This window comes from Lepidochelys kempii, chromosome 1, assembly GCF_965140265.1.
Source record: "Lepidochelys kempii isolate rLepKem1 chromosome 1, rLepKem1.hap2, whole genome shotgun sequence".
Classification (NCBI taxonomy): Eukaryota; Metazoa; Chordata; order Testudines; family Cheloniidae; genus Lepidochelys; species Lepidochelys kempii.
In genome coordinates this window covers 205,292,349-205,306,532 of record NC_133256.1, presented here as the reverse complement: position 1 = coordinate 205,306,532, position 14,184 = coordinate 205,292,349, and the positions used below count along the sequence as shown (strand labels likewise).

At 42.0% G+C, this 14,184-nt stretch overlaps 1 protein-coding gene across 14 annotated transcripts in view; it reads right to left on the bottom strand.

The window, feature by feature from the left end:
* Window positions 1–14,184, bottom strand: part of STXBP5L (syntaxin binding protein 5L) — a 441,073-nt gene that overhangs the window by 252,765 nt on the left and 174,124 nt on the right. For 13 of the 14 annotated variants that reach the window (XM_073309811.1, XM_073309757.1, XM_073309702.1 and 10 more), the window contains 2 exons: window positions 11,513–11,594; window positions 8,741–8,841 (listed from right to left, as the gene is read on the bottom strand). The exons of the other annotated variant lie outside the window; for it this stretch is intronic. In XM_073309811.1, the coding sequence (XP_073165912.1) occupies window positions 8,741–8,841; window positions 11,513–11,594 (183 nt within the window). The remainder of the gene's footprint in view (window positions 1–8,740; window positions 8,842–11,512; window positions 11,595–14,184) is intronic. 14 annotated transcript variants of the gene reach the window in all.

The window sequence follows — 14,184 nt, the reverse complement described above, 5'->3', positions numbered from 1 at the left end:
ATTTATGGGCCTTTTTGTGGCTTTGGGAAACTCCAGTGCTCCTGCATCCTGCAAAAAAGTCTTGAAATGCCTTATCCCTATAGTCATACGGTGGAAAGGGGGAAGATGGTACAATAGCTTCATGTGGCAGTAGGGATATATGAGCTAGAATCACCTCAGAGAGCTGGTGTTGAAGATGCTCCTCTTCTGAAGTTGGGCTTGCACAGACTCTGCCACAGAGAGATGAGAAGACTGTTGCTATGTCCTGAGCAAGACCTGTAGTGAGTGATCTGTGCCTTTGTTACATAGGAGCTATATTTTCCTGCTTGATGAATGCTTCAAGGTGCCTAGTAAGGCCAAGAGCTAGGACAATATAGGTAATATTTAAGTGGCCAGGAGTGGCAGGGTAGCAGGTAGAAGGACCTTCCCTAAGTTCCCTATGCCTGCTATGACCTGACCAGAATAGTATGGGTCATAGGGTTGCACCCTGAAAAGCAGGAAGGTGATCCACTCTCACTAAAATCAGACAAAAGAGGAGGAATTCTCCTCTTGCAGAGGAGTAGACTTTGTTGGAACCTGAGCGTTGGAGGAAGAGGGGAGATTCCTAGTCAATGCAGAGGACAATTCCAGTATGGAGAGTGATTCAGGCAGGGCTGATACAATGAGATCTCTGGGCATCACGAAGTTCAGTGCTCATGGTATTAATACCAAGAAGAAGCTAGGTGTAATCGGCAATAGAGTAGATGGTGCCAATTAAATTGGTACCAGGAGCCCCCCTGTCTAAATTCAGGGTCTTTATGAATACAGAGGAACATTGTTACACCTTATTTGCTCTTTTTTAAAATAAAAGGATCAGACTTGCCTCTCTTGCTTGGCAGCAATTTATATAGACCCCCACATGTGTTCCTTAGAGGAGCAGTGCTCAGACCTCCTCTTTCCAGGATGGCAGGAGGGAATGACAACAGAATCAGCAGAAGAATGCTTCAGTGAAGGAGGAGCCCTAGCACCTGAGGCAGAGGTAATAGCCTTTTGTAATGGACTGCTCAGAGCCTGAGGGATCCTGCCTTCCAGAGTCTGAGGCACACCTCAGGACTTAAAGGAGAAAGCTTTAAAAGCAAGGGATGCTTGAAAACAGACATCAAAACGAACAGTGTACATTTCTCAGTGAGAAATCCCTCAATTTCCTCCCAGAGACAAAACAAATATTTTGAGAGTGTCATTGAGGGGACATGACAGACCAATCTTAAAACCAGGAGATTTTTGATCAGTCCTGAATACCTGATACCAGGCTCTGACACTTTCCAAGGGCACCCAATGTTGTGAGACACCTAACTACCACCTGGCCTTAGCATGAGGAAGCCTTGTTTGTGCCTGCAGTGGGTCAGCTTCCCAACTCCACTTGCCATACAAGCACTCCCCTTCAGGCCTCACAACCCTGCTGTTACTTTACAGTTTAAGGATCAGCAAACCCCAACCCTCAAGTCTTCCAAGCGTCTCCCTGGAGTATCCAGTCCCTGGTTCACTGGACAGTCCCAGTACTCAGATTCACTGCTTCCAAAGCAACAGTGCACCCTCATTTACCAATTCTACCACTCCACTTAACTCACAAACCTTCTATATGTTTACAGTGAAAACAAGTATATGTTTATTTAACAAAGCAGAGATTTAAGTAGTAGCAAGTACAAGTATTGGAAACAAATGATTACATATAAAATACACATTCCAGAGCCTAGGCTTAACTATCAATATATTCGTGTCTTGTAGAGTATTGCTCACACAAAATTCTTGCTGAGCTTTACAGTCAGGTTGACTCTAACACTCCTTTCATGAGACAAGCAAGCTGTCAGTGGCCTCCTAGATTGTGTGTGCTTCCTTGCACCCAAATGTATACCAGAACAATCCTGTGTCTTTATTCATAAACAGAGCACCTGCTGCTGTTTGTTTCATCCTGGAGATTTCCTGTCTTGTAGATTAGCCCCTGGCTAAGTAGCAAATAGGCATACATTGTGAGGCATACACTACACAAATGGCCAGACAGCGAGATAACATCTGTCTGTAACCACAGAAAGGTTCTTTGAAGCAGGAGATAGGTGACCTGCCTTAGTTCCAAGACCTTAAGAATCTATTTCAGTACAGATATATACTCAAATATTATCCATACATTTTGCAATGATTATGATAAATCACTGGGTTACTGGCTCTTGGTAGAGATCTCACATGTGACTCTTTGGTGAATTTATGCATATATTTCTCCCAGGGGATCCTTGTACAACCCTATCCACCCCTGTGCCCTCTGCCAATTGGCACCAGCAAATTCTGGGGTCACACAGGTGAAGAAAAATTACAAATGTCACCAAGCTAAAACTTAGAAAGTAAACTTACACTGACTAACTAATCCAAACTATGGTAAAGAACTATATACTATAACTAGTGTAGAAATGCAAATGCAAGACACAGGAACCCTGGTCTCTTGGTCCATCTTGCAGTCATAGGCAGGAAGAAGGAATTGAGGGTCAGTTGGCCTTGCTCCATCCTTTATGACCTAAAGTTTGAGGTGGGGGGAGAGGAACAAGGGCATGCAGGACACAGGCATGGGCCAACGCACACTGCTGGTCAAAAGATTTTTATCATGAGCACATGAAGTGCAGGTCCACCAGAAGTGGAGTATATAGAGACAAGCACTTGAAAGAGAATGAGTGAACTGATACAGATTTTAAAAAAGCAGCTACTCCAACCATCATCCACACTTGAACTGAACATCTGAGGTCATGAAAGTGGGGTCACCTCAATTTCCTGACCACCACCATCATTTCAGTTAAAACCTAAACCAGAAGTACTAGACTGCTACAGAGAAGACTGTCCTCATAGCACTGTAAAAAGCCAGACAAGGAAGTACTGGAATAACTCTTGTTACTTCAGTTCCTTAGATTCTCCATCTATAAAATAAAGCTAATTATGCCTATCTCATGATAGTATTTGATAGTGTTTGCAAAACATTTGAAAGATGAGAAGTACTGCCCATGGTTTACTAAGAATTGTGAGCATCCTATTTTTGTTACCCTGTTCTCCACCCTCCCATCCCAACCCACTAGACATAGGTGTCAGACTTATTTTTTAGTTTCCAGGCTCTTTGGGGCAGGGACTGGCATTTTCTGTATGTTCGTACAGCACTTAGCACAACAGAGCTCCAAAACCAGATTGCCTCTAGGAGCAACTGCAAAGTAAATATCAAATAATAAGGCGGCTCACAGACAAGACTATTTGCAATTAGATTTTTCAACTCTACTCCTAGAGTAGAGTTAAGGTAATCCTCTTTGTTTGCCGCTATATTATATGGTTTATTTGGGACATGTTTCTTATATCGAGAAATACTGCCCAAAAGTTTCAAGTTTCGATGTCTGAAGTTATGCACATAAATCCATCTAGACACTTAAATAAAAGTTGTCTGATCTTCAGAAATTAGTATATATACTATTATAATTTGTGTTACCGTAGCACCCAAAGTCCCCAACCGAGATTGTACTAGGCACTATGCAAACATGTTGCAAGACAGTCCCTGCTCCAAAGACCTCATAGTAAACAGAAGCACCCTTCTCTCTCTAATCTTTCTGTGCTTTAGTTCCCCAAAATAATTAACTTACTGAAGATCACATGTCAAGTATGTGGTAGAGTTGGTATTTAAACCCAGTTCTTCAGTCCTGAATGGGCTGTACACTAGTGGAATGCACCTGACAGCATGACCTCTCAGGCATGTGCAAGGTCACAAAATGCTACAAATTGGAATCCTCCATGCTGTGCGACCTTACACCTGCACATGCTGTGTGTCCCCCCGTGCAGCAACAGTTCCAGAAAGCTGTTTCACTACACCCCTGCTGGGTCCCAGTCCAGTTCATAAAAATGGCCATATTAGGTCGGACCACTGGTCCCTCTAGCCCACACCCTCTCTTCTGACAGTGGCTGGTGCCAGATGCTTCAGAGGGAAAGGACAGAACAGGATAATTTATTAAGTGATCCCGCCCTGTCATCCAGTCCCAGCTTCTGGCTCTCAGAGATCTAAAGAGACCCTTAGCACGGGACTGCATCCTTGACCATCTTGGCTAATAGCCATTGATGGACCTATCCTCCCTGAATTTATCTAATTCTATTTTAAGCCCAGCTATACTTTTGACCTTCACAACATCCCCAACAATGAATTCTACAGGTTGACTGTGCGTTGTGTGAAGACCTTCCTTATGTTTGTTTCAAATCTGCCTATTAATTTAATTGGGTGACCCCTAGTTCTTCTGTTATGTGAAGAGGTAAATTACATTTCCTTATTCACTTTCTCCAGATCAGTCATAATTTTATAGACCTCTATCATAATTCCCCTCAGTCACCTCTTTTCCAAGATGAAGAGTCAGACTTTTTAATCTCTCCTCATATGGGAGTTTTTCCATATCCCTAATAATTTATTATATCTCTATACTTTTTCCAATTCTAATATCTTTTTTATATGGCTAGCCAGAACTGCATGCAGTATTTGGGGCATAGAGATACCATGGATTTAAATAGTGGCATTATAATATTTTCTGTCTTTTTAGCTATCCTTTTCCTAATGGTTCCCAACACGTTAGCTTGTTTGACTGCCACTACAGATTGAGCAGATGTTTTCCGAGAACTATTCATAGAGACTCCAAGATCTCTTTCTTGAGTGGTAAAAGCTCATTTAGACCCAATCATTTTGTATGTTGGGATTATTTTTTTACAATGTGCCTTACTTCACATTTAACATTGAATTATACCTGCCATTTTGTTGCCCAGTCACCCAGTTCTGCGAGTTCCCTTTGTAATTCTTCGCAATCTGCTTTGGACTTAACTATCTTTTGTATTGTCTGCAAACATTGCCACCTCACTGTTCACCCTTTATGAATACATTGAACAGCAATGGTCCCAGTACAGATCCTTGGATGGGACCCTGCTATTTACTTCTCTCCACAGTGAAAACTGGCCATTTATTACTACCCTTTGTTTCCTGTCTTAACAAGTTACTGATCCACGCAGGACCTTCCTCCTTTTCCCATGACTCCTTACTTTGGTTAAGATCCTTTGGTGACGGATCTTCTCAAAGGCTTTCTGAAAGTCCAAGTGCACTCTATCCACTGAATCACCCTTGTCCACATGTTTGTTGACCCCTTCAAAGAAGTCCAAAAGATTGGTGAGGCACGATTTCTCCTTATAAAAGCAGTGTTAATTTTTCCACAACAAATTGTGTTCATCTAAGTGTATGACTCTTTGCTTTCGTACAGTTTCAATTTGGCTGGTACTGAAGTTAGGTTTACCAACCTGGATTTGCCAGGATTGCCTCTGGAGCTTTTTTTTTTTTTTAAATTGGTGTTAAATCAGCCTCTGTACCAGATGACTGGTGGATAGCTAATGTAAGCAATAGGTCACATACCAATTGTAATAGTTCTGCAATTTCATAACTGAGTTCTTTAAGAACTCTTGGTTGAATATCTGGTCCTGGTGACTTTGTACTGCTTAAATTTATCAATTTGCTCCAAATTCTCCTCTACTGACACTTCAATCTGGGACAGTTCCTCAGATGTGTCACCTAAAAAGAATGGTTCAGGTGTGGGAATCTCCTTCACATCATCTGCAGCATAGACCACACAAAGAACTCATTTTGCTACTCTGAAATGGCCTTGTCTTCCGTGAGCGCTCCTTTACACTTCAATCATCCAGTGGCCCCACTAACTGTACGGCAGGCTTCCTGCTTCTGATGTACTTATGGTATTTTGGCTGCTAATTTGAGTCTTTTTGCTAGTTACCCTTTAAATTCTTTTTTGGCCTGCCTAATTATACTTTTTTTCTGTTTTCCTCAATATGATTCAACTTCCAATTTTCAAAAGATGCCTTTTTGTCTCTAACCACCTCTTTTCCTCTTCGGTTTAGCCATGGTGGCATTTTTGGTCTTTTTTTTTTTTAATTTGGGGCATACATTTAATTTGAGCCTCTAATATGGTGTTTCTAAATAGTTTCCAAGCAGCTTGCAGGCATTTCATTCATGACTGTTCTTCATAGTTTCTGTTTAACTAGCTTGGTAATTTTTGTGTAGTTCCCCTTTTTGACATTAAGTGCTACTGTGGTGTGCTTTTGTTTCCCTCCTCCCCCACAAGGACATTAAATTTAATTACATTATGGTTGCTATTATGGAGCGGTTCAGCTATATTCATCTCTTGGACCAGATCCTGCACTCCACTTAGGACTAAATCAAGAATTGCTTCTTCCCTTGTAAAAAGAAAAGGAGTACTAGTGGCACCTGAGAGAACAAATTTATCTGAGCAAAGCTTATGCTCAAATAAATGTTAGTCTCTAAAGTGCCACTAGTACCCCTTTTCTTTTTGCGAATACAGACTAACATGGCTGCTGCTCTGAAACCTGTCATTATGCAAGGCACTTCTTCCCTTGTGGGTTCCAAGACCAGTTGCTCCAAGAAGCAGTCATTTAATATGTCTAGAATTTTTTTCTGTGCATCTAGTCCTGAGTTGACATGTACCCAGTCAATATGGTGATAGTTGAAATCCCCTATTACTGATAGGGGGCTTTGGGGAGAATTTTTTTTGTAGCCTTTCTAATCTCTCTTAGCATTTCACAATTATCGTCACCATCCTGCTCAGGTGATTGTTAGTGTATTCCTACTGCTATACTCTTATTCAAGCATGGAATTTCTATCCATAGAAATTCTATGGTACAGTTTGATCCATTTAAGATTTTTAGTATATTTAATTCTTAGCTTTCTTTCACATCTAGTACCACTCCCACATCAGCACAACCTACTGTCATTCCTCTTGATTTTGTATCCAGGTCCCACCATGTCCCATTGATTACTATTGTTCTAACAAGTATCTGATGCCTATTATATCAATATCCTCACTGAAGGCACTCAAGTTCACAGATCTTAGTATTTAGACTTCTAGCATTTGTACACTAGCACTTATAAAATTTGTCAATATTTAGTTGACTATCTTTTGTCTTCCTTGTTTGACTGTTTCTCTTCAGTTCCTACCTGTACTTCACCAACTTCTATCCTTTCCTCTTTACTAGGCTATCCTAATATCCTCTTTAATAAATCCTCCTCTAAGAGATGTCTGTCTGAACTGTACGCTCCTCTGCACCTGTTGGCTTTCCCCAATCCTTAGTATAAAAACTCCTCTGACCTTTTTAATTTTACATGCCACTAATCTGCTTCCATTTTGGTTTAGGTATCATAGAATATTAGGGTTGGAAGAGACCTGAGGAGGTCATTCAGTCCAATCCCCTGCTCAAAGCAGGACCAACACCAACTAAATCATCCCAGCCAAGGCTTTGTCAAACCGGACATTAGTCAAGTCAAGCCCATCCTCCCTGTATAGGCTCCTTCTTTCCAAAAAGGTTCTGCAGTTTCTCAAACTGAAAACCCTCCTCCCAATACCATTATCTCATACATTCATGAAGACCCTGCAGTTCTGCCTGTCTAACTGGCCATGTGCATGAACTGGAAACAGTTCAGAGAATGCCGCCATGGAGGTCCCAGATTTTATTTTATTACCTAGCAGCCTAAACTTGGCCTGCAGGGCCTCTCTCCTACCTTTCCCTATTTCACTGGTACCTACATGTACTACGACCACTGGCTTCTCCCAAGCACTGCACATAAAAATCTGGATGTCTCCAGAGGTCCACAACCTTCACACTCCTAACCAAAAAAGGGTACTAAATGGCAAACTTTTTTGTTCACATAGTTGCCCAGTGAGAGCTCATGCCCTTCTAGAACACTGTTTTGAAAAACCTCAAACTTCAGAAAACCAGGAATACAGAGTTAAGTTACATGCCCATGTAACCTTAACTCTGCCCTCTGAGAGAACATCCATATCACACATACTTGCACTCTGCTTTTTCACTGTACATAAAAGGAGCTACCTGCATCTGCTCCACCCTCAAACACTTAGGGTACTCTCCTGACAGAATACCACACTTGTGAAATTTAACAACCACTTCACACTTACTCACAGGATACCAGTGAATGGGGCTCAGCCACCATTCAGGGGCAAGGAACCCCAGATTATAGCTCACCTGAAGGTAGGGCAGGGAGAGAGGCTCAGACTGCCCTAGAGAGGCAAAGGGCCCCCAGATCCTGGCGCGCACACACACAGAAGGGGAGAACATGGGGTTGAGACAACCTTGCCCCCATTCTCCCCTAGTCACCCTGCCACTCACCCCTATGTCTCCTTCCCAGTGTCCCTCTCCTTTACCTGAGCTACCCAATTCCCCTCACCACTCCCCACCATCCATCCTCATTTATCCCACTCCCCATAATCCCCCCTCCCCTCAATGCAGCCCCAAACTCCTCTCATTCCTATTCCCTGCCACTCGTCCACACTAAAATGTCCCTTACCTGCCAGGAAACAGTCACATCTTTTGTGGCAGTTTGTACAGCTAGAAGGTCACAGAAGCCCAACTTTACTGGGAAGAAGAAATGGATTCTACAGACTTGAGGCGGCTACTGCTCCACAAACTGCACTCTGCTGAATCATGTTCTTTGTAAGCCAGATTTTAAGTTACAAAGGAAGAAAAACTTTCAAAGCAATCAGCTACATCATTCATTAAGTCAGCAAAAAAACCCCAAAACAAACAAGAAACCCTCCCAACATATGCAACAATAAATCCTCCCACCAATGATATGTCAGCAAAATCTAATTAGTCAGTTTTTAAAAGAACATCTTTGTTTATTGTCAATCAGGCTTACCGTTCTCTGTTAAATTTCAGAGAATGAAGAATAGCAGGCCGTTTCTGTCTTAGGTTCCACAAATGAAGTGTGTCATCAGCACTCGCACTGACCAAGGCACCCTACAACAATCAGAACCAGAATATGGTGGAATGTTATTCATTTGCATATTGAAAGGGAAGATTATTTCAGAATAAGACAATGATCTGTCAGTAGACAGCAGTACAACATCTGTGAAACCCTTACTTTCCTTCTGAAAAAAATATTCTGCAACAACCATTACTTTGCTTTGACTGATCCTATACTAACTCAAAATGTTCCAATTTGAGCTGATCTGGAAAATGAAATAGCTCATTCTAGAATTAAACATTTGATATTAAATGTGTTTCTGATTGATAAACCAGGAAGAGTGCGAAAGAATTGGAATAAGAAGGGAAGAGGTATTAGCTTGAAAAGATGGGTTTGAAGGAGGCAGTTGAAGCAAGGACAGAGTGCTTAGCACACAAGGAAAGGGAGACTGCCCCAGGCACAGTATAATAGTCAGGTCAAGATAACAGAAAATGCAAAATCAAGAATGAGAAAAGGACATGAAAGTAAGAGGATAGGGATGAAAGTAGGGAGACTGAGCAGGGGAAGTCAGAACAGAAACGCAGATGGCGCTGGGGAACAGGGTCTGGGGACGCGGAGCTTGCCAAGCTGCACCACCCTGCCCACCCAGCACTACTGTCCGGGAGCAGGGGCTTTCCCCACCCACCTGGAGCTCTGGGCCCCACAGTTGGCTGGGGCCCTAGAAACAGGCCCTGTAGGCCCAGTGGCTAATCTGCCACTAGTGGACAATTGTGTGTGGGGGGGGGGGGAAGATTTTGGTTACAATAAAGAGGAAGAAGTGATGTAACTTAAAGATTGTGCTCTCCCCATCCCTTCTCCTATAGTCAAAGATTATGGGCCTGGGAAATAGGAAGGAAAGCGGAGTTCTCAATCAAGATAGAGAAGGGAAGCAGAGGAGGAGGAAAGGTGATAAGACTAGAGTTTGAGATGGTGATTGAACATCTATTATTGTCCCTCTGGCATCTATTCTTAGATGTGAGTGGATACAGAGTGAGAGGTAAACCCAGAACTATCAGATTTGATATGGTAGTTAAACATATACACAGAATAGAAATATGAGAGGACAAAGAAAAAACCCTACAGAAAACCCCACAGATAGGAGAAAGGAAGCAAAGGAGCTAGAAAAGAAGACACTGAATGAATAGTCAGTAGGGGAATACAAGGTCTAGGGGAGCACAGAACCACAAAAGCTAAGATTGGAAAGAAAGCAGGGGAAGCAAGAGTGATTCACATGACAAAACGATGGCACACATTTTTTGATGTTCACATATACTCCAAAAGTAACTGTCTCAACTTTAGCATAAGTAGGAAAGGCATAATAGAAATGTTTCATTCAATTTGAATATGTATCTGGTTCCTTTAAACGCCATGTAAAATGTATTTAAGTTTTAAATACCTATGTTAAATTATTTTGCCTAAGAGTATGCTCTAGGCAGTTACACCTATAGTTAAGGTTGCCTGAGACTTTCTATTATAAGGTCCTATTTTCAGTTGCTTATAACTTTTGCCAAACATTACCTGTTCAGGCTGAAACATTCCATGCCACGTGTTTGCCTCAAGCTGAGTTTTTCTGGGAAGTTTCAGCTAAAATATTCAGTCGTTTCTCAGAACAAGATTAGGAAAAAATGTTTTGCACGTGTAAAAATGGTTGTAAATTTTTTTTGTTGAGAAACTCCAATGCCTCCTTGCTTTGGAGCAGGAGCCTGAAGTTTGTCAAGGGCTGGCCTGTGTGTCAGGGATGTGCCTTTTGCCTTCCTCATGAAAGTCTGCCCAAATGTGGACAGTTTAGGAGCCTTTCAAAAAAAAAAAAAACAAACACACATACAGAGGTTGCACATGCTCGTGCTCTTATTAGAGTTTGAAAGCTGTATTCTCTGAGGATTCTGTCTGCACTGAGCAAGCTCCAATCCACACAGCTCCTCCATGCTGACTGGACTGTGTATGTACCATCTTCAGAGTGACAGAGCAAGCTCCATCCTGTAGCTGCAGGGACTGAGGCTTCTCTCTGCTATTGCTCCTCCCAGCTGCGGGGACTGCTGTGGCACCAGAAATTTGAGCAGAGAAACTCTCTCCTGTAGTCAGCGTTTCCCCCTCCTTCCAGCACACATGCAGTATGGAGAAAGAGGAAGCTGCCTGACTTGAATTGGTGGAGGGAGGCCCGATACCCCATAATTAATCATTATTTCCATTTCCAGAGTAAGTTTAATTCAGGGGGTGGATCCCAAATCACTTTGCGTAGTATTTATAGGGATCAGTTTTTATTATTCTGAGTTCCCTGAGACTGACGTTTCAGCTAAGCAGAAATTTTGTATTAGAAATTAATCAACTAACAAAAATGGCACTCTCTCATAGATGTCTATGCAGTGAGGAAGATGATCCAAGAATTTAGGTTACACATATGCAGCTCGCTGTGTGTTCAGTATTTCACATCACCATATAAAGGCCCTGATTCTATCACCCATACTTATCTTGAGTAATACCTTTTACTACATGTAGTCCCATTCATTTAAACAGGACTATGTACACAGAAAATTATATTTGAGTGCAAGTGTGAGCAGCAGAATCAGGTCCATAGGGCAAACAAAGGGGCCAGCAAGAAACTATCTGGAAGTTACATTGAAAAAATAGACTGTACCATTCAACCATATTTAAAGAAAATTCTGCACACTGTACATATAGCCTTACCTCATTGATTAAGAATTGGAGCTGCAGTACCGCGGCACCACTTTCGTGTTGGCAGTAGCAATCAACACCGGGTCTGCCCAGTCTGTTCCAATCAAAGTCAAGGATTCTGACATTTTGGTTATCACCAAGAGTAAACAGCCAAGAGGACACAAACAGAACTCTCTTGCAATTAACCTTAGATTTAACAATCGTTCTTGCTTTCTCTAAAACATGCTAATCTTCAGCCGTTCTAATTAAAGTATCAGCACTATCACCCTGAAACATGCAATTACGAGTGATATGTTCTTGGCTATATTCCTCCCTATGAATGGAAGTGCATAAAATTATCATGAAGATACAGCGAAAACATATCTTAAACTCCAATTTGTTTTATTTCATCTTCATAGTATGTGTTCATATTACAGCTGTACACATCAGATGTTTTTGATTATCTAGGTAATACAAAACTAATAATTTAGGAGCAGGGTCAATAACATGTTATGCACCATTTACACTGTTTTTTCCCTAAAGAGTGCATATTATTTCAAGTGAATAATTTTGCCTTTTTATTGTGTTCTACCTGTAATTGTTACTCCATTCTCTGAATGCAACTTTCTGCATAGGTCTGTTCTCCTTGGCTCTTTTGTCTCTGAAATCTATTTTTAGGCAATAAAGACTCTCTTAAGGATGGTAGTGTGCTTTGCATCTTAAAAGTGTGCATGTGTCAATCTCCAACTCTTCATTCTTTCTAAACTAAAAAAAAAAGTTACAGTCTAAACAGAATAATAAGAAAATCTCACAATTTTACATAGCCGACAAGTTAAAAGAGCATTACTGTTGCAGGTAAAGGACACTGAGTGATTCTCCCCTGGAGAATCGAAGCTCTTTACAATATCAGTAAACTTTGGTGTGTGATACTCAGAAAGATCTGTGCAACCAAGATGGAGAGATCCAATCCATAACTCCTCAGGAGTTAATTATAGCAACGAGAATGATCAAATATCTATATTGTAACACTATCTGAAATTCACCTATATGCAGAGGGGGCCTCCACAAAGACTATACACTTTTATTCCCTCTTACACCTTATTTTGAGGAGATTTAGGCGCCAGTCAAAAATCTGTGTTCTTGTAAAGGAGAGGGGCAAGCAAATACTGTACCCTTTCAAAGCGTAGTAGAGCTTCACTCCAGCTTGAGCTCTCTCTGACTCCCTGAACACATTCTGGGAGAATCAGGAGTTCCTGTTTAGTCTGACCACTCTGAACTAGAATCCTGAAACCCAATCTGGACACCATGGGACCCAACTACAAGTGTTGGGTCTAGGTTGTGTTGGGTGGGAAAGCAAATGGACCCTCTTGATCTTGGATCAGGTCTCTTCCACCTGCCTGTGGAGTTGGCACGACATTGGCAAGAGCTGGGCACAGCTCCCACAGGCAGGAGGCAGCGCAGCAGTGACTCAGGTTCGGGGGGAAGGGTCAGGTCAGAAAATGACTCCACCCTCGGGCCCAGGTTGGGCCAAAAAATTAGGCTGGAGTATACTCTACTCTAAACCTCCTCTTCCCCCAAATACAGGCCATGGTTTTAAGTCTGTATCTCATCCTAAATCCCCTAACCTGAGTCAAGATTAAAATCTCAAACTGGCATGTACTCAACATAGTTTTAGCTCCAGGAGCATAAGGTGTACTATATAAGAAATAAGATGTCTTTATCTCAATTTCAAATAGCTTTCACAGAAGTATAGAAGCTTGGAAAGGTAGCAATTAACTGGTAGTATTTGTTTACTATCAAAATTTGGCATATTTAAATTGCTTGACAAAGCTTGCTGTGATAAATATGGGAATTTTACAATGCTCATGTGTACCTCATTTTCCCTCTGTGCTTTGTACTGCTATTCACTGAGTGTAAAGAGCAGGATACATTAGGTGTTTGAGTCATTTATTTGTCTGGGGTGATATGAACAGGTCATAAAGTACTGGCTGGAACCAATGTATATCAATGGAAGACCCTACAGAGACAACGGGAACCCCAATCACTGAAGATTAACACCTAACTGCAGAGGCTGAACATAGCATGGCTGTGTCCAGAGAACGAAGAGAGGTGTCAGGGGTCTGTTTTAACTACTGGCCTCAGAGACACAGGAGCTCTCACCTGAGAAAAAGGGAAAGTGACAAGAGAACAGAAACTAAGCTGCTTCCTACAGCAGCATGGCTTAAGGGAGCCCTGGGCTTTAGACAGAACAGACTGTCTTAATCTTTGGCCTCTCTGTTGAAGAAAGGATTTCCCAGTGCTGTATTGCAGTTGACTAATCAACCTTACTCTCTCTTGAAAAAGGCTACATACTTGCTGAAGTGCATTGATCACTGAAAGGAGTAAAAGTCTCTGAATAGGACTCTGCTTCGGTCACATTCACTGGGCAGAACTCACGGTGAGAAACAGGAGTGCTGGGGCCAAGAGGCTCAGTCTAGGAGTTGCTGCGGCCAGATGGCCTATGCTTGTAGAAAAGTGTAACCCGTTGGCAGCTTGGCCCATTGAAGATGTCCGCCCCAGACCCATGACACCACAATGCTAGCTCAATATCCAGCCTCCCACAGGATATTACAGGGAAGAGTAGGAAATCGTCTGGTCAGCCACGCTACCACCAGCAATAACTATATGAGGAGTGGCTTAGTTAGCCCACACAGGAAGGAGTACTG